This window comes from Phaseolus vulgaris, chromosome 9 (genome assembly GCF_051622355.1).
Source record: "Phaseolus vulgaris cultivar YP4 chromosome 9, ASM5162235v1, whole genome shotgun sequence".
NCBI classification, from domain to species: domain Eukaryota; kingdom Viridiplantae; phylum Streptophyta; class Magnoliopsida; order Fabales; family Fabaceae; genus Phaseolus; species Phaseolus vulgaris.
In genome coordinates, this window is record NC_143506.1 from 38,422,779 (window position 1) to 38,442,948 (window position 20,170).

The following is a 20,170-nucleotide window of genomic DNA, read 5'->3' on the forward strand; positions in this document are numbered from 1 at the left end:
AAAGAAAAATGTTTTAGTGTATTATTTTTTTATTGCAGATTTTCTTGTTTGGAATTAACTTTTGATTTTTTTTTGGATTTTTATTTTTGAAACACAAAAAGCTCTTCTGAAATGTATTATTTTAAATTTTAATTTTATTTTTGAAATAATAAATATTTTTGAAATTTTAAAATTGTGTTGGATGTAGGTTGAAATATACTGGGTATAGGAAGAATTTGGAAAAAAAAGACAAAGAATATAATTTGAGTTTAGTTTCTTTGAAACACAATCACTAGAAAATGTCTAACTATAACCACTTAGTCAAACACGTCTAAAAGTCTCAAGTATACCTCAAGTTTCTAAAAATTAAAAAAATCACCAATTGACCATCAACAAAAAAATTATTTAATTTTTTTAAATTCTATTGGTTAGAGTCTTATGTAGCACGAAGATACTTATAATATCTAAAATGTAGAATACAGAGACACGGATCTATATATTATATAATTATGAATTATATAAATTGATAATAAAAGTTTATGTGCATAAGTATATTCCAGATTATTGTTTTGAGGAGAAAAATATTCTTCATGACTGGTTCAAAAAGATTTGTTTCTTATTTTTATAATCATAATAAAAATTTATACAATAAGTTTGAGCTTTTAAAAAATTAATGTATTTTTTCTTTTTAAAATTGTATTAGAACCGTACTAGAATTGTCAGAAATTTAATAAATACTTTTTGAATTGGACACTTCACGAATACGTGTCATACAGGTGTCATAAGAGTGTCAGTGTCCGATATGAGTATCCGACACCGACACACCATTTAAGAGAAGTGTTTGAGTTTCATAGGTAGAGTCTCTACCTAAAAGCAGAAAAATACACTAATATTTCAATATTAAATATATTAATTTTGAATTTTAAATATATTAAGATAACATTGAGTGAATTATATTTAAAATATTATTCGCTTTATATATATATATATATTTGTTATTTGATCTTTAAAATTGCCTCCAACAATTTAAAAAAAAAGGAAGAAATATATTAGTAGTTTTTAACCTTAACTTTTGTGTTACATGAGACTTTTTTTGTTAGTGTAACAGAAAAAAGCTAAAAGTAATTTAAAATAAATGAAAAACAAAGTAAAAGAAGTGTTTGTCTCTTTCCTGTTTTTTTCTTATATCAAAGAAACATTCAAAGCTGAAGTAAAAGTCCGATTGCTGTCCGTTCGGGCTATCGGGTCGGGCGGGTCTCAGGCGGGTCCGACGAACGGTTGATAAGATCGTGGACAGATCTTGGAGCTCACTGTTCAGACTCAGAGAAAGAGAGAAAGAGAGAGTGATGGAAGAAGAAGAAGAACTCAAAGTTATGGAAAAGGGGTGCAAGGAAACTCCTGTTCGAGTTTATGCTGATGGGATTTATGATCTCTTTCACTTCGGCCATGCCCGTTCTCTTGAGCAAGCTAAGAAACTGTAATTCATACTCTCTATTTCTTTTTTCATCTGAAAAGGACACGTTTTTATGACTTGTAGTTCAACACCATGTTTTTTTTTCTTTTGGGTTGGTTGGTGCATGTTCATGGACTAAACTTCACTTCACTCTGCTAACCCCCATTTTGGTTAATTTTCCCACTTCAAAACGGGGTTTTTGTGTGTTTTGCTGAATCAGTCTTTTTATTTTTTACTTTTCTTTTTTCTATTTTTAGACTTAGTTGTTGTCTGAGAGGAAATGTTCAGACTTAGTTTTTTTTCTTGATCGAAGGTTTCCAAACACTTATCTCCTTGTTGGATGCTGCAATGATGAGATCACCCATAAGTATAAGGGCAAAACTGTTATGACTGATAAGGAACGCTGCGAGTCCCTTCGCCACTGCAGGTTTTGTTCTCTTTTCTTTTTCGGTTTAAATTTTGACTCGTTTTTGCGTATGTTCCCACTTTTACTGTACACTTGCTGAGAAAGCTTGTTTCTTATCAAAGAATTACGGGTAAATTATAAATATACTGTGAAGGGTGTCAAGTCAACCAATAAAAAATTGTCAAGTATGACAATTTTGTTGGATTTACAATCTTAAAAATCATTTCTACTATGATTTGTAATTTGTTGATGTCGTTGATACTCTCTTTACAGTGTCAGTGCATAGATTTTACAGTTATGAATTATACTTGCTTCAGGTCAGGTTTTGGTAGTATATAATTTGATGGCATGTGTTGCTGTTGAAATTTACCTGCCCTTTCTTTCATTACCCTTTTCTGGGAAACTGATTGTATGGTTTCTGACTATGAATATGATACTTTTGTTGACTATTTTTCAGAGTAATCTGATGAATGGTGAGATTGGAACTTTAAAAGTATGCATACAAGGTTATAGTTTTGATTTTAGAGTATAGGCAAGTCATCAATGTCAAGTTTTTGTTTCCATTATTAAAACTAGTATTTGTTAACTCATATGGCTGCCTAATTGATTGCAATTGTGATTGTGCTAATTTGTAGTGTCCAAGTTCTTTGGTGCTTTTATATTGGAGAGCTCCCGTCGACTAGAAATATGACCAATTGATAATGTATAAGTGAATGCAAATCTTACCTTAAAAGTCCATTTTGTAATGTTGAGTTAAACTTCAAGTCCATTTTTATAAGATGGTATGAGAACCTATTCTAATGAATAGACTTCAAATACATTTTACTTCGAAAATCGTTGGCTTCATCCTGGATAAGCTCCCTAGTTTTTTTTCCAGTTGTCTCCTAAAATCTAACTGGTGGTTGAAACTTGAAATCTTAAAAAAATAAAAATAAAATTCAATCCATTTGTTCATCTCACTTAAATTGGTTTTGAATTCCTGATTACATTAATATTAGACCTCTGCATTTTGAATCCTATTGCTTTCTCTATATATTAGAGTGTGTGAAGCATTTGAATTGTACTTCCTCCAGGTGGGTTGATGAAGTTATTCCAGATGCGCCATGGGTCATCACCAAGGAGTTCCTTGACAAGCATCAAATTGACTATGTGGCACATGATAGTCTTCCGTAAGGTTAACCAGCCCCAGGCTATTTTGATCTAGGTTTAAAATTTGTGACTTGATGAAAAATTATCAACACCAGAATAGAATAACTTTACACTGAATGGATGTGCAGACATTCTTGGTTCTTGCAGCTGTGATGTGAAAAGTTTAGGGATTTTAAGTTAGAAGCATGGATACAATGCAAGACACAGACAATTTAATCAATTTTTTGCTTACATCTATGGTGAAATTAGGTCTTTTGTTGGACGGGTATTTTTGCTTTCATTATGTTGCACTGATATGGATACAAGTATCAAGTATATTTCAACACTTAATATTTTAAAATTAAGATTTGGGTACAACAATGCATGTTAAATAAAATATAATCATATTTATGTATTTCTTATATTTTTTAATTTATCTCTCTCTCTCTCTCTCTCTCTCTCTTTATATTTCTTTTTATAGTTGGTTTTTATATTGATTTTTCACCATTATCACATATTTCCTACCCTTTAATCTTTTTTAGAATTTATTATAAAACATTATTATAGTCAAATTTAAATAAAAATGCCATCATTTCAGTTATAATAATAATAATTTCATCTCTATTGAAGAGAAAAAAGAGGTTTAGAATATAACAAACCCAAGTTCTAATGTGGAGGCCACCATACAATATGAATATGTTGCCATATTAAAAATATCTGTGTATTAGAATTTTCATTGTTACACTGTTGTTGACTTCTTGTTGATATTATTATTATTTTCACTTGGTTGTCTTGTGATGCTTCTGTTCTATCCATGTGATTCTGTTCTGCTTGGATTGCAACACTTGAGTATATTCTGACTGGTACCATTTTCTTCAAGTTCTTCTCATATATGTTATCACTTATTCTATTGTCATAGTTATGCTGATGCAAGTGGAGCTGGAAAGGATGTCTATGAATATGTAAGTTCAAGCGATAGAATTATGTTCTAATTTAGTTTCCATTAATTGAATGTTCTTTCTTCCTCTTCCCCTTGTTTGGCAGCATTCACATCTGTTTCTCCTATCTTTCAGTTCTTTATGCATTTTTTTTTCTCCAAATATATGCTGATTGGCCTATAGCTGGCTGCATTTTATTTGTTTGATTTTTTATCAGTTTCCTCTTACATCTTTAACCATGTTATTCTTTATCAAATTAAGACTACTTGTAACCATATTAAACTTTTCTGCTGCAATTTTTGATCTTATGCCTTTTAATTTCTTATCTAGGTTAAGTCTGTTGGAAAATTTAAGGAAACAAAGCGGACTGACGGAATTTCTACTTCTGATATTATAATGAGAATTATCAAAGATTATAATCAATATGTAATACGTAATTTGGACCGTGGTTATTCAAGAAAGGAGCTAGGTGTCAGCTATGTCAAGGTTTGTTCTTTTGGTTAGCATCTTTGTTTTGCTTTCTTTCAAATTCTTCATGAATTTTAGTATTCAGTTTCATCATTGGTTTGCTTTATTGCTTAGTGGGGGAAATTATCTTTGTTACAAAATCTCTTATTCACAGGAGAAGAGGTTGAGAATGAACATGGGACTTAAAAAATTGCAGGAGAGAGTGAAGAAAGAACAAGAGAAAGTGGGAAAAAAGGTAACAATAGATCATTGAAATATCCTACTAAATCTTAGCATTTGCATTGGTAACTGTTTGCCAAGTCTTTGAGTGAGGTTGCCATCGGCCATAAAAGGTTACTTGTTCTTAATTTTGTTTTGCTTTTATCTTTGTATAACAGTTAATTAATTTTAAATCTTTCTATGTTTGATTATCTCCCCGCCCTCTAATTCAATATATGAAGAAGTTTGAGACTCAAAAATAACTTGTAAAGACGCAACGGAAACATTATTAACTACCTTTTGAATTCGGATTGTTGTTGGATATTCCTTGGATGGTTGGTGTCAAATTGTAGGAACCCTCTGAAGAAGTGCTAGTTATTTCTTCATTACCTTGATTTAGTTCTCCTTTTATTTTTACAAAAGCGTATAGAACTGCTAATGTTGAACCTTGTGCTTTTTTAAAGTGGAAAATTAAAACATCCTAGACTATCCAAATATTATCTCTCTACTGATACAATCAAGAAATTATCACAATGAAAATTACATAAATTATCTAATGTTCAAATGATATTCTAGGAATCTTGTGCCAAACATCTTTTGTCATTAGTAAGGTCTATTCTCGTCATAGAACTAATGTGTAAATACATTCTATAGATCAGAGGAGAACTGAAGTGATTGGTGATACGCTAATATTATGGCAAAGTTATATCTGTAAAAGAAAGTGAGACCATATCCACCAATATTCTTTTAAACTAAAGCATTTTGTAAGCATAAATTTCTTTAAATTAGTGGTGGATAGGCCATCACTTTCTCACTTTACACATCTCTTCACTTTAGAGGTTTTAAATCTCATTAGACCACAGCAATCTACTATATACATTATTGTCCTTTTTTTTCTGCCCCTTGTTGAAGGGACAGTAAAACGTGTCAAATTGTTGTAATAATTATAATCTTTGTTCTATGTATTATTACTAGAGTTTGAGTCTAAACTTTATAAAATCAATTTGTCAGGACAAGATTGTTCTCTCACTTATATATATTATTTTGGGGTTGATATAGGACTTGAACATTTCTAAATAAGCATATTTTCCTATTCAATATACTGGTAATTCTCGCAGGATGACTATGATGTTGAACTTTGCAGATTCAAACGGTGGGAAAAATTGCTGGAATGCACCCTAATGAATGGGTTGAAAATGCAGATCGATTGGTTGCTGGATTTCTTGAGATGTTTGAAGAAGGCTGCCACAAAATGGTAGATTTCTTTTACCTCTCCAATAGATATCTTACTATAATAACAAATGACTAGTCTTTGCATGTGATCTTCTGATGTGTAATGTACTAATTTGGTTAGTTTACTGATATCCCAGGGAACAGCAATCAGAGACAGAATACAAGAACAATTAAGGGCACAACAGCTGAAATCTCTTCTTTATGATGAGTGGGATGATGATGATGATTCATTATATGATGATGAATACTACACCGACTAAAGTGGCAAATAAACTTGTGTGTTTATAGATTAAGGATCATTCCTATATGTAACTAAGCTACCCTTTCTGCAAGGAGAATTACTAGAAGGATACTGGATTGTCATACATGCAAGATGGTTTTGTACATTGTTTTCCTTTGTACATAGTTTGATTTGATTATATTTTCTTGTTTAACCAGAAGGTAACTTTTATAATACTGCTGGTACACCTTCAATGAGACCTTTCTTTACTCTTTGTTTTCTGTTTGCTATGATAAGGGTTGCTTCACAAGGAAGGAAATCACACGTGTGTTTCTTCACAAGGAATTAACATCTATTAAAAGTATTAGTTTCTGAACGAGGAACATGGTTTTTGTTTCTTTTTTATAAAATTGATTTATAAGATGAGGTTTGCATTCATTTATATATTATGAAATGTTATAATCTCTAATCGATGTGAGATCTCCAACATACCTTTCTCATGTCGAGGTTACCAACTTGTGCGTGGAACTATATATTATTGTTAAGATATGTTTGAAATGATTCTGATACCATGTTAAGAAGAGGAGGACTTTAAGTGTATTAATATCATGTTAAGAAGAGGAGGACTTTAAGTGTATTAATATCATGTTAAGAAGATAATTTTAAATGAATACTACTTAGATAATTTTTCCTTTTAAGAGGTAGTTTTTGCTTGAAAATAAGCAGATTATAAAAATCAAAATAAGCATATTATAAAATTTTGTTTGTTGTTATTTAGCTTAATTTCCTTTTTTTTTCCTCTTAGTTTTTTCTTTCATGGATCATCATCTTAAAGCAATTCAATTTCAAAAAGTTCTACTATTATAATATGATGTTTAATAATATTAAAAACGAATACTTATCTCTTGGTTGTGTTTTCATATTGTCATTATTGGTTAGACTACTTAGTTGGATTGGACTTGATCCTTTCACATTAACTATTGAATGTTTTAAAATAGAATTTATAATTTTTTTTATTTATTCTAAATATTATTAGATACATAAAAAATATTTTTATTGTATTACCAAGTAGATCGAGTTGCTGACTCGAGTGGTAAAGTGAAATCTTCATGACACCTCGGCACATCAACTAAACAAAATAGTTAACAAGTAAGAATAATCACTTGATTTCTCGGTCTAATCAAATAAGTGTACCAAAATGATTAGTGACTACATAACTCAATTATGTTCTTAAAGCATGATTAAGAAGATATGAACTTCCATGGACCTGTCCTAACCTCCCCTATAGTAGGGATCTATAACCAAAATTATAAAGATGTGAACACCCTTAATTTGTAAAGTAATGAGTTTCTTATTCTCATATATAACATAATTCAGTTACATCTGACTTTAGCATTGAAATACTTGTTTTAAATACCCGTACGCTCTTGATCAAGAAGAAGAGATCGAAAATAGAAGTCAACTGATTGAAAAACAGGAAGTGTGAAGTTGAGACATAACCTTGTATAGAGAATAATCTTATAAATTGTAAGAATATTTATTATTATTTTACAACACTGTTAAACTCTTGTACAAATTAAAGCATTGAAACAATTGGGGCACATGATAATTCTATTTATCACAAGTAAGTTGTAAATTATAGTTTTGTTGTAAAGGCACGAAATGAACAAAGTGATGGGACAAATGTGGCTTTATCACACACTTGGATATGTCGGAAGAGAATATGCATTTACAAAATGAGAATATGCATTTAGAGATAAGGACCACAATATACTTTTTGATTAATTTTTGTTTTTTATTTATGAGAAAAAAACATTTATTTAGATAAAAATGTGTTTTAAAAAAATAATTATGAGTTATTGATTTAAATATATTCTTAATTCAAATAAAAAATATTTATTGATTCTTTAGGTTTAGGAGTGACAAAATAGACAAAAGTATGCATTGTGTATTTAAACTTGAATATGGAAAATTAAATTGAACTTAAATCAAATAAAAAAGTATAACTATTTTTACGTTTTGTTTTTAAAGTTTTTCTAAGAGTGATTAGATTCTTTGGGAAATTTATATCTTTTTGAATACTCAGGTTTTTTTAATACTCTTACTTGAGAGATGAGAATATTGTATTATAATTTATATCTTCTTATTGCCTTTATATAAAACCTACTTTTCACTTCCAACTAAATTTGCAAGTTTACACACTTTAAAATTATACCTCAACTTTTCTCTTTCAAATTTATCTATTATCTATCCCTATATATTTATACAGGGGATTCTCCTCTTTAATTGCTATCAAATTTTTTTCCTACTTTATCCTTATTTCAGTATTTATTTTTTTACTGTATTATGAACATTGCATCATTTTCTATTTTCTCTAAAACATATTAAAACAGTCAGTTTTGAATGTAAAACATTTTTTTTAATTTCATTTTCTGAAATATATCTCCATTTTTTCAATTTTCGCGGATAGTTACTGCTTTTCAATTTAAATTTTTGAAATTTTATCACCGTTTTTTCTCTCTTCGCTCTTACTCACTTTATTTATTTTCTTCTTCAAATCTCTTGAAACCCAATAACATGACTCTCATGTTCTCTTTGTATCTCTCATACATACAGAAGCACATAAATATATATTTTATTTAGATAAATATAAATATATATAATAAAAAAATGCGAATGCATAGGTAGGGAGCGTCCACTAGTTTAAAATAATAAGGATTTCAATAAAAAATATAATAAATATTATCTTAAATTATTAAATCATTTTTAATTAATATTCCTTTTTACTTATCAACTATAATTGTTATTAGAGTGTTAAAAGTATTTAAAACATATTGGATGCTTCAAATATAATAAAATTCAACAGGCTTTTAAATTGTAAGCATTTATCACCTTTTTATTTGCTAATTTATACGAATCAATGATAGCATCACCTAAAGACTAAATTTGAATAATTATGAAACCTAGAATAAAAAAATATGAGGCATTACAAACATATGAAAAAAAAGTATAATTAAATAAAATTTAACTAAATGAATAATGGGGCTTATATCTTTGTAGGTGTTTAGATACAGAATCTATGATTTCAGTGCTTCAATATTTTTTTATTGTTTAATTGTTTTTAGAATAATTTTTATTTTTTTAAATATTAATTTTATATCTTTTGTTTCTATTGATAAGATATTATTTTAAATTTTTTTCTTTTTGTATGACATTTTTTATATTTTTTCGTTAATTAATTTTTGGCTTGTAATTTCCGTTCATATATTTTATAAAATGTACAATTGTTTGGTCCAAATTTTTCCCCATATTTTAGGTTTTCTTTTTATTTTTAATTATTTCTAGTTTTGGGTTTTAATTTTTTTCACACAGTTTTAATATCTTAACTGTTTATAATTATTGAAAAAATATAAAATTAAATTTATAATATATAAGTGTTTATAATATTGAAATTTGAGTTTCTTAAGAATAACTTTACTCAATATTTAGTTTCACAAATACATTTATTGTTAAATTAAATAACTTGACGCCCTTTCCAAATATATAAGAAAGTCATGAATAAGAAAAATTGAGGGAATAAAATTATGGATAATTGAACAAACTTACATATAATTTTAAAATAAATAAAAGAATCAAAATTGCGTAAAAAAAATTAGAAACGAAAATTATGTATGGTTAAAAACTAAGGGGATGGAATTGTAGAGGAAAAAAAATCATGGATTAAAATTGTAGATTTTGTAAAATATAAGGGTCAAATGGCAATTTAAACTTATATTTTTTTTAATCAAAGTATCCTTAATTATTCTAGTTTATAAATAGTAAATATTATGGATGGTATATTTTTTCTCTTCTTAAGAATTGAAAATTTGAGAAGTTAAGTTTTAAAAATAAATCTCCACTCATATTATTCTCTTTTCACTATATTTTTAAGAGTAATTTTGAAAAAAAAAATATTATATTTACAAATAAATATAATATTACTAACTAAATTAACCAATTTCTTAATAATTATAAACTAACTTTTAACATCAGATAACACTAATTAGAAAAAACTTACTTTACTTTTATTTAATATAAAATAAAGAATCGTATGACATAGGTATAATAAACCAGGTTGAGTATTTTAAGAACGAACTAACAACATTATAGAGATAAAAATAAATATTAAGTGAAAAGATTTGAAATCTGGTGTGTTGATAGAATAATTCAATATTCTATTTTCTTGTATTTAATTGGGTTTTACACATCCTATTAATAAAGAGTAATTACTGAGAAAATTATATGCATCTAAATTTAGAATGTAAGTTATTACTAAACATTTTTAGAAAAAAAAGTAAACTTAAAGAATAATAATTTTTTTTTTAAAACTAAAAGTAATTTTTTTAATAATTATAATCATAAAGAGTAAAACTATATTTAACATTTTAATATATACATATAAAAATGAAGCATAAGAATACCATGGTATTCCAATGACATAAAGCATTTTGTGTGAATACGAACGACAAATACATTTGTCCTTAAGTATATTCTCTGAATTTCTTCCAATTTTGATAGAATTTTTTTTTCATTAATTAATTACATAAATGTATAAGTATGAGTAATACCAAATGTTTTAAATTGGATATGAGGATGAATAACTTAATCTTTGTGTAATTTTTGTTCTCAAACGATGTATTGCATTCTAATAGACGTAAACTCTAATTTTATTGAATTAGTATTATAAAAAAGTTTTCATGTTAAGCATCACTATGCAACTTGACATCTCATTTAGGCTAATACCTCAAGTAACAACAATCATCTACCATCACATGAAAAAAAATATTATTAAAAAAAAATACAAAAATATGGGACTACTATAATTTTATTGAATTAAATTATATAAACCTTTAGTTTATTAGGTAACATAAAATTTGTATATTTTCTTTTTTTCTTTGGTTCTTAATTTTATTTCACTTGAAGAATTCATTCTATACACAAATTTTCATTGTCTCTTCCAAAGATTCAAATCTTTCCATATTCACAAAGTCACTCAAATTCCTAAAATAATTTTCCTCTCAAAATTGTAAAAATAATAAATATTGTAATTGTTATAAAATTTTAATTATATATAATTATTATTTAATGACATATTTTCTTTACAGTGATTTATATTGTAATAAAGTTATTTAATTAATATTTAGAACAATAGAGAAGACAGTGTAAACATAGATGATTCCGTAGATACGAGAATGAGACATAAATATAAATATGATTTTTAATTTAAGAGTAAGGATTAATTTAACCAAACATTCATCAATGTTGTCCATTTTCATCCTATTCCCAAAACTCTTGTTAATATATTAAACTCAAATCTTAATTAATAGGATTTTTATCATAGGGTTTATGTAGGGTAATAGGTTTAAGTCTTCCTACTAATCATATAAAAATAATAAAAAACCAAAACTAACCTTTTCTCATAAACCAAAATTATTTTTTAGATATGCTCAAGTATTAAGATGACTTAAACACCTTTATTAAGTTAAAAATTTATTAAAATATTATAAATAGTTAAAAAATTTAAAAATAAATATATTTTTTTATCTATTTCATATTTCAATCAACTTTTAAGTGTATAATTTTTTTTAGACACACTCATGAGAGAATAATAAAGAACATCTCACAATAAGGAAAGAAGAATACACCTTTTAAAAAAAGTTTGCCATGTGAGTCTTGTTAACTCATCTTGATTTTTCTAACAACATAATTTAATTTATAAAAAACTCTCAAATTTTATGAGTTAAACTCATGAATAAGACAACATAATTTAATTTATAAAAAACTCTCTCAAATTTTATGAGTTGAACTCATGAATAAGAGTGATCCAAACACTACAAGAAAATCAATAAATAATAATTAAATTTAGAGACAAAAAATAATTAGTCACTATATTAACTAAATTAGATAGAAACTAAAAAACTATTGATATCTAAAGTGGTTGCTATTATTAATAAAAATTTATAAAATAGTTTCTAAATTGATATATAAATTAGCTATCTAAGTTTAGTAAAGTTTAAGTTACTAATATTTTAGATTCTAAATTAGTCTCTAAAAGACTAATAGAGACTAACTTGGAATATAAAATAGTAAGTAGCTAAAACTTTGATAACTATAAGAGTTAGATAACAGTTTAGAAACTATTTTATAATTTTCTATTAATAATAGAAACTAGTTTAGATACCAATAATTTTTTTAGTTTATAAAATAGTCTTTAATTTACTCAAATAGTAACTAATTATTTTGATATCTAAAATTAATTTTTATTTAATAATTTTCTTGTAGCTAGTATCAAAAGATGTGAAGGTGGATGAAACTATGATACTAGAATATGCAAGGAGTGTAGTGAATGAGTAGACTTGAGGAAGTTCCTACAAGTTGGGCAAGAAGAGTGAGAAAGCAGCCACTTATCGATGCAATGAACATGAAAAGGGTGATTGCAGTTTGGGAGGAACCTTATCTTGTCCCCATCAGAGAACTCTGATAAGCAAATGGCACAGTTACATGGAGAGCCACCAGAATGGGTGTAGGTTGAGGTTGGCAGAGCCACCACTTCTGTCTTCTTCAGGCCAGAATTCAGTCTCCTTGAGGCAATCCATTGAAAGGGTTGAGTCAGAACACGATTGGCACATTGGAACACACATTGCAACATTGTGTTCAGACCAAGAGCACAAAGACAAGCACACACTATGGCTGCCAAAATAACCATCAAATTGATGCTGTGTTCAGATGGAGATGGTGTGCATGGTTTGGCTGCTGTCATAGGGCTCATACTGGGTGCACCTAAGGGACTCTCAGCCTCAGTTTCACCTATCATCTTTCACAATTTTTTAGACACATTCCATCACCTCAAGGAAATGTAGCTTATATATATATAAACTAATATTTACATTACAATCATTACAAATTTACTAAATGATATACAAATGTTAAACAATATAACAAAGAAAAAGTGATATTAGGATAGAGTGATTTGTGTTTCCAATGACACTTTACAATTTTTTAATTTGATCAATAAGAAAAAATATAATAAATGTGATCCACTTTAGGGGTGGTCCAACCCTCCTAAAGAGTAAAAGAGACATACATCTCAAGAAAACTTCAACTGTCTATCCTGTTACAACTAGCTAAAAAACGACTTAAAATTCAAAGACCAACCTTGTCATCTTATGAGCAACTATTAATTGAATACATACATATTAGGGATTCTAAGCACCAATCAGAGAACGAGAAACTCGCTAATGGTACCTTTGGAGATTCAAGGTCAAACCTTAACATGTGTCAAGGAGAAGACTTCAGAATAGTCTATCATCCCTCCGTTGAATAAAAAATTATTCTTATGTCTCCAAATCTCATATCACTTACCAATGCAATCCAAACATTACCCAAAATAAGATTAACTAAAGTGATCGTATCAAGAATTTTAAACGGTTCGAAATGTGACCTAGGAGAGAGAAGATTTATCGAATTCACTTCTAACTAAGTGTAACAAAGATTCCAAACTAGCCAAGTGATTCTGTAACCGAATAACAGATGACTTGTCGACTCCTTTGACACCCTACACAAACAACAAAGATTGTTATCAATATGAACCCCTCGTCTCTCCAGGTTGACTTTGGTAGGAATCTTGCTTTCAAACACCCTCCATGTAGTGATATTTAGCCTTAATTCTCCAGAAAAAATTGTACATCTTTACAATGTTAATATATTTATCATCTAATTAAGATAAATGAGTGGTGGAATGGTAATTAAAGAGAGGGTGGAGATTGGTGGGGCAAGGGAAGGACATGGAATATTGCTGAGTTGATAATCCACTGTCTTCCTTTATGTTTATGCGTTTGAAAGCACACCAAAAAAGCAACTCATCATTTTTCCTTGGTTCCATGATATGAATTTTAAGCTTGCGGATTTTAGTGCACTTGGACTCATTGTCTAGTAAGATACGTGAATGATTATATCTCTCATAAGTCAAATTATGAACTCTTATTTTGTTCTATGTGTGTGTGGAGGAACCATGAATTGAAGTCTAGGTTATCACTTCATTCATTAATGTTGAGGTTCTGATATATCAGACATTGAAGTGGATAATTCTGTACAATATTCATAAAATGTTCTCATCATCATCTTCTTTGTCTCATTTATCTTAAAAAAAAGTGATGTTGTCCATTTCCTTCTTCTGATATATCCTTTCAATTGATTTTAGCTTTGTATAAGTTGTTCTTACAAGGTCGGATTCCTTTTATAGTGACTTTTTTTTGTCTTCTGCTTCCATTCTTTCTGACCTCGAGGTGTGATAGTCCCCGATTGGTTCTTCTTTTTGTCGAATGAGTGGGGAGAATTTGCAAAGACACTCCAACGATCAAGTTAGTCCGAGTACAATATGCAGGTGAGTCGAAAGAAAAAAATTACCTCTGGTGTTTTCCTCTGGTATTTATACCATTTAGATGGGCCTCAGCTATCATAGGTTTGCTCGTGGATTCAAAAGAGAGCCTACAACTAAACTGACTGAATTGACTAATTGTCGATTTACGAGTTGTGTTTGGATTAAGAGAGTTATTCGACATTCCCGACCATTCAGACATGTCGGCCTTCTCGACTATCCGCGTGATTATCTGATTAATGGTTGGAATTAATTTGATTGTCTATGAGTGTGACCAAATTTTACTAAAGATAAGGCTTCAAAAGGATTCAAGTATTTTGTGGTTCACCTAAGCTCAATTATAATTTTAAAAATAATAGTAATGATATATGATTTCAGTTTCCTCAAGATAAAAAATGGATTGAAGTTGATTATTTTATAATACTTTTTTAAAGAAAATTTTATATGTATATTACTATATAAAGTATGCCAAAAAAACTCATGAAAAAATATAAAACAATAATTGTTCCTTTAATGATGAAATTCACAAGTTAGATTTCATAAAATCGTCCAAGAAATTAGTTTACATCAAGTGTTAAATGTTCTAAATCTAGATGTTTAATAAAATTTTAATTAAAAGGAAGATCAAAATTAAAGGTTTTTTAACTTTAAAGAATTTGAATTTAAGTACTGATTAACTAAATAAATAAATGATTGTATCAATGCTAGTTTTCTTTTTAACGTTGGTATTTGTTACAATTGTTACTTGCGACATGATGAGTAGAATTGAATTTTGAGTTTTTTTTTAAATAAAGTTTTAAATTGATTAAATATTAATTATTAATAAAATTGCCAATTTTTCGTACGGTAAAATCAGTAAATAGTTTATATCTATTTTGGGTGCTTTCTTTATGGCCTTATTTACAAGTTAATGGTTTGATAAATCATTGAATAAATTTATGATTTTGGTCAGCCAAAATTTCTTCACACTTATGAATAATCTAAGTTTCCCTCCAAATAACTTTATTATTAACATACGTCATAAAATTATTCATTCAATTTTATAATTAACTGAAAATGTACGGTATCCTGTCCTGATATTTGGTCTTTTGCTGTATTCTAATTGAAAATTAAGTATTTTTTGTAAATTTTATTTTTTTCTCTATTTTAATTATGTAATCTTTCTTTGTTTCTTTATTAATTTTATTTAATATGAAATAAAAATATTAACACGATCATACTACAATAAGGTGTCATGCCAATATGAATATACTAATATTATTATCGTTTGTTGTTAAATACTGAATATTAATTTAATAATGAAAACATAATTAAAATAAGTCGTTTTGGATTTTTATATTAGGGTAGTATACTCTTCACAAATAGATAAATTAATATTTTAATTATTTTTTAATTTAAAATATTATTATATTATTACAATGTTTTATCAAGTATATTTATTTTTTTTGTCTAACAAAATCATTTCCTTTATAATGATAGATAAATTAGAATTTGTTAGATATAGACTATGTATAAGGTGTGTTATTATTATTATTTTTTTCATATTTTGGTTGAATGCGGAGTTGTTGTTTGAGTATTTGTTTGAGTATGGAGTTGTTGTTTGAGTAATTTTTAAATATCGCTTGAATTTGTAATAAATGATTATTGATCAAGTCTTATCATCAATGTTCCTTGTTCAAGTTATAATTTGAAAATTTGGTGTTTATGTCTGTGTTTATGTGTACACAAATATATTTGTTTGCGTATATGTCTGTGTTTGCGTGTATACACGTTTATGTTTGCGTATGTATGTGTGTATGCATGTATGTATATACATAATAAGGGATTGAACATTTTCATGATGATTTAGAGTGGTTAATTGATTGTTTTTATGGATTATTTTTTTCTATAAACACTACAATATGTTTTCCAATAAAAAAAATGTGTTACCTTTGTTTTGGTGAATCACAATTTGATTGATGAGAGAAGGACATAACCAAAAAGCCTACACAACTCATTGTTCAACCAAGAAGGAAACAACCCCTTGAGCTGGTTTCTCACTTTCCACAACTACAACATTGTTAGTCACATTGGTCACAGAATGTGCCAAAAACTTGGTCTCCCCTTCAGCATAAAATGAGTACTGGAAGTGACTAATCCTATTGGGAAATAGCAAAACGTTTGAAAAATCAGCCACCCACTTTGTGCCATTTCCTCCCACAATTAACTTCCCAACAGTTGATCTCAGCCTCATACCAATCACACTGTTCCTATCAGTTATCACTTGATCAATGTTACTGAATTCCCCATCCAGACTTACAATTGGAACCTTGTTATTGGGGTTCCCACTGAACATATTGTCAACTATATTCAAACCACAAATTTTTCCTTCAACTGACTTCAAAACTATGTTAGCATCTCCTAAGAAAAATCCATTAGTGACATGAACTTGAACTGGATCTTCCATCACTATTGCTGTATGGAAAAAGTTAAACATACACCCAAATTTTGGTGTGTGAGAGCAGAATAAGGAGATAGAGAAAGAAAAACAGTGATGTGACAAATGATAGTTTGAGTATAAGAAGAAAATAAGAATGAAAGTTACATATATAGAAGTGAAATTGAATTTACAGATGATTGAAATTGAATTTACAGATGATTGTTGTTATTTGAGGTGTCAGTATAACTGAGATGTCAATTTGTACGGTAATATCAGTAATATCGAACATGAAAGTTTTATAACAAGTGAAATTGAGTATATGAATATAATAACCATTACCTGTATAGTCCATGTAACAATTATCAATTCTAGTTTGTGAATTCCCTGCTAGTTTCACCAAAATGCCAATGCCACCAAAACCTGTGGCCTTGTTATAGCAATGCACCCCTGTGAGTATGTTGGCCTGGCCCCTCAGGAGAACTCCTATGGCTGCAGAGAAAATTGCAACATCTGTGATTGCATTGTCATTGCTGGCAAGATCAATGGCTGTGCCAGAGAAATTCCTCTCCCCTTTGTCTCCACCAACTGTTGAGTGTTGCCCAAGAAAGGTGTTTGATATGAAGGTGTCATGGCCACCTTCAACCAGAATCCCTTCTGTTGTGAAGTGCAGGAAGAAGCAGTTGTTGATCCTTGTTCTCACAGAATCAACAATGAATATCCCTCCACCCCTGTAGCCAGAATCAAAGAGAATGTCTCTGAATGTTATGTCTTCATAGTAAACACCATTAGGTTGCTGAAGTTTCATGCTGTTGAAAACTGATGTTTTTGAAAGCTTTTGGGAATTAGATGCCCATAACTCAACAAGATGTCTATCAGTGGGAAATGAATCAGAAGCTCTCAATGTTCCTCCTTTTACCTGATTAATCATTTATGTAAATGCTTAGCAACAAGATTAAGCATAGGACTGCAACATTTTAAGCAAGGAAAATGACTTCAATTTAACTTCCCTCTTATATAGTGATGTTAAGTAATTATATATTATAAGTACCTTCTGAAAAAAGAAAGATAACAGTTTATCATCTTAATTGCTCATTTAATAATTTACTCGTTTCTATATCATAATAGTTTTGGACTTTCTAAAATTTAAACTAACTACTTTTAATGTCTTATTTTATTTGATATTTTAGTAAAAGAAATCATTCTATAATATCAATAGAATGCTCATTTTTTTCTTATTATGTTCTTAATAATTTATTATGTTATGATAAAAATGAAAAGAAATGTCTCTGAAGAAGGAGGTATATATTGAAAATTTCCCACTAATTTTTTAGAAAAATTAAAATATTACTTACATTTTTATTTCTTGTGATAAAAACCTTAAACACCTATTCTAAAGAAAGTATTTCAAAAATACGTCCTTTATTTCATTTTATTTTAATTTTTTATCAAAATTAAAATATGTTCTTAATACTTTAGATTTTATAAATATTATTTATCATTTTTTAATAAATATTTTTGTCTTTTATATTAATTAAATTTCTCTCACTATAATAAAAAACATTTATTGTTTTATCAGCAATATATAAAGTGAAATTAATAATAAAGTTTTCCTTTATTCCTACAAAAGTCAAACAAAATGTGACATTATTATAAGTAGTAATACCTTTTACCATTTTTATTTTAGAGGTGTTTTATAGTTTAATAAATGTAATGGTTGGTTTGAACTATCCTTTGACAAAAAGTTGTATGGTTCTTTTTTCTCAATTTTGTTTCATGCTAATGGAAGCTTCATACATTTCAATGACAGTAACCAAATGAAGAGAATAGAAGAATGGCAGCAAAGTATACCAAAAAGTGAAGCATGAAGAGAGGAAGAAGAGAGAGATGCTGACCACAAGATTGCCACCCCCAGAAGAAGGAAATTTGATGGGTTTGCTGATTGTGTAGTTTCCACCTTGCAGATCAATCACAACCCCTCCAAGGTCTCTAACTCCTCCCACCAACTCACCTTCACTCTCAATCCCAAAAGCATCTTCAACAGCTTTCATAACTGAATCACTGCTCTCATGTGCCCCTGTGGGGTCTGCACCATACTCAGCTGGATACACCACTCTCCCACTCTAATCACATCCAAAACCACCACCATGCAAATAATCACAAAATATTTACATAAAAAAAACCACTTTCTATGCTTTCAGTCCAAAATCTGTACACTGTCAAACTGACATTGATTGTAGAGTAATGATACATTTGACAACCTGATCCAGGTTGGTAGAGTAATGATACATTGACAACCTGATTCAGTATATAACCTGTGATTCATTCATGATATGAAGAAAGAATATTTTTGTTGTTTAATACAAAAAGACTGAAATTTTAAGCAAAGAAATGAGATGGTAGACTGATGCAAGTTGTCAAATATCACTTCTCTTCACTGTATAATATGTGTATACTCTATATTTCCTCAACATAACAAAAAGAAAGAAAGAAATATTGTAACATACCATCTTGGTAGATGGAGATGGAGAGGGTGGCTGGGATGATATGGCCATGGCCATGGCCATTCTATCCTTAAATTTGTTCCTGAAATGGGACAATGGTGGTGCATGTTTGTTGAAGCATGTGACTTCTGGTGCTATTATCAGTGGTAAGAGAAAGACCAAGATTGAGCATCTCATAGTTTTGGATGGTGGAAACAAATTTACAATGTAGATTTTGGTTTGTCAAACAAATATTAAGAGGAACAGATAGAAGCTATGAAGGGGTAGGTATAAGCACTTTAAGACACTTCCTTTCTTCCTCTTTTCTATAATATGCTTTTGAATTAGCTGTCTCTGTCTGCATGTTCTCCATGAGCCTTTATAAAGACACGGATACCCAAAGTTAATAGTCATGCTTCACAATTTAATGCATACCATTCCAACTGTAAGTTGCTCTTTCTTCCAGAAAAATTTATTGTTTCTTGAGTTATGCAGTTTTGAAAAAATTTATTTTTGTATATACAATCTTATTATAACAATCTGAGTATTTGAGTATTATTTTTATCATTTCATTTATAAAAAATTGAAAATAAAACTAAAGCAAAAATATATTCGCAACACAACAATAATAAAAAATACATCACTTGGCAACCATTTTGTCCATTCATTCATTGTATTAATTAATTACATTGATGAAGTAGGTGTGCCAACTGATGGAAAAATGAAAACTAGGATTAAGTAATCTTTTAAAACATAGGATTTCATCATTAATTCAGATATAAATGATGGAAAAGATAATTGGGAGTTTGCTTTGACCCTCTGCTGCAAATTC

At 28.7% G+C, this 20,170-nt stretch overlaps 3 protein-coding genes across 3 annotated transcripts; 1 reads left to right on the forward strand and 2 right to left on the reverse strand.

Annotated features, from left to right (window-relative positions):
* The first annotated feature begins 1,096 nt into the window (after positions 1–1,096).
* On the forward strand, positions 1,097–6,342 carry LOC137822059 (choline-phosphate cytidylyltransferase 1). The gene is made up of 8 exons (XM_068626954.2): positions 1,097–1,456; positions 1,746–1,859; positions 2,912–3,007; positions 3,886–3,928; positions 4,235–4,390; positions 4,527–4,607; positions 5,715–5,825; positions 5,941–6,342. Exons 1-8 carry the CDS (start codon positions 1,326–1,328, stop codon positions 6,061–6,063), a joined length of 855 nt encoding a protein of 284 aa, XP_068483055.1. The 5' UTR covers positions 1,097–1,325; the 3' UTR covers positions 6,064–6,342.
* A 5,867-nt stretch (positions 6,343–12,209) lies between these two features.
* Positions 12,210–12,887, reverse strand: LOC137820435 (RING-H2 finger protein ATL78). Its single transcript, XM_068624531.2, has one exon. It carries the CDS (start codon positions 12,874–12,876, stop codon positions 12,376–12,378), a length of 501 nt encoding a protein of 166 aa, XP_068480632.2. The 5' UTR covers positions 12,877–12,887; the 3' UTR covers positions 12,210–12,375.
* A 3,460-nt stretch (positions 12,888–16,347) lies between these two features.
* LOC137820434 (Pectin lyase-like superfamily protein) lies at positions 16,348–19,802 on the reverse strand. The gene is made up of 4 exons (XM_068624530.2): positions 19,363–19,802; positions 18,751–18,978; positions 17,198–17,774; positions 16,348–16,893 (listed from the first exon to the last, which is right to left on the reverse strand). The coding sequence occupies exons 1-4, from the start codon at positions 19,534–19,536 to the stop codon at positions 16,433–16,435; spliced, it is 1,440 nt and encodes a 479-aa protein (XP_068480631.2). The 5' UTR covers positions 19,537–19,802; the 3' UTR covers positions 16,348–16,432.
* Positions 19,803–20,170: the final 368 nt, after the last annotated feature.

Excerpts from the sequence above, each read along its gene's own strand:
- LOC137820435 (XM_068624531.2), bottom strand. The coding sequence starts at position 12,876 with ATGATAGGTGAAACTGAGGCTGAGAGTCCCTTAGGTGCACCCAGTATG.
- LOC137822059 (XM_068626954.2), top strand. The coding sequence starts at position 1,326 with ATGGAAGAAGAAGAAGAACTCAAAGTTATGGAAAAGGGGTGCAAGGAA. Across the intron at positions 1,457-1,745 it reads CTTGAGCAAGCTAAGAAACT|GTTTCCAAACACTTATCTCC; the intron begins GTAATTCATACT and ends TCTTGATCGAAG. Across the intron at positions 3,929-4,234 it reads GAAAGGATGTCTATGAATAT|GTTAAGTCTGTTGGAAAATT; the intron begins GTAAGTTCAAGC and ends TTTCTTATCTAG.
- LOC137820434 (XM_068624530.2), bottom strand. The coding sequence starts at position 19,536 with ATGAGATGCTCAATCTTGGTCTTTCTCTTACCACTGATAATAGCACCA. Across the intron at positions 18,979-19,362 it reads CATCTCCATCTACCAAGATG|AGTGGGAGAGTGGTGTATCC; the intron begins GTATGTTACAAT and ends GGATGTGATTAG. Across the intron at positions 16,894-17,197 it reads TTGTTACATGGACTATACAG|CAATAGTGATGGAAGATCCA; the intron begins GTAATGGTTATT and ends TTTTCCATACAG.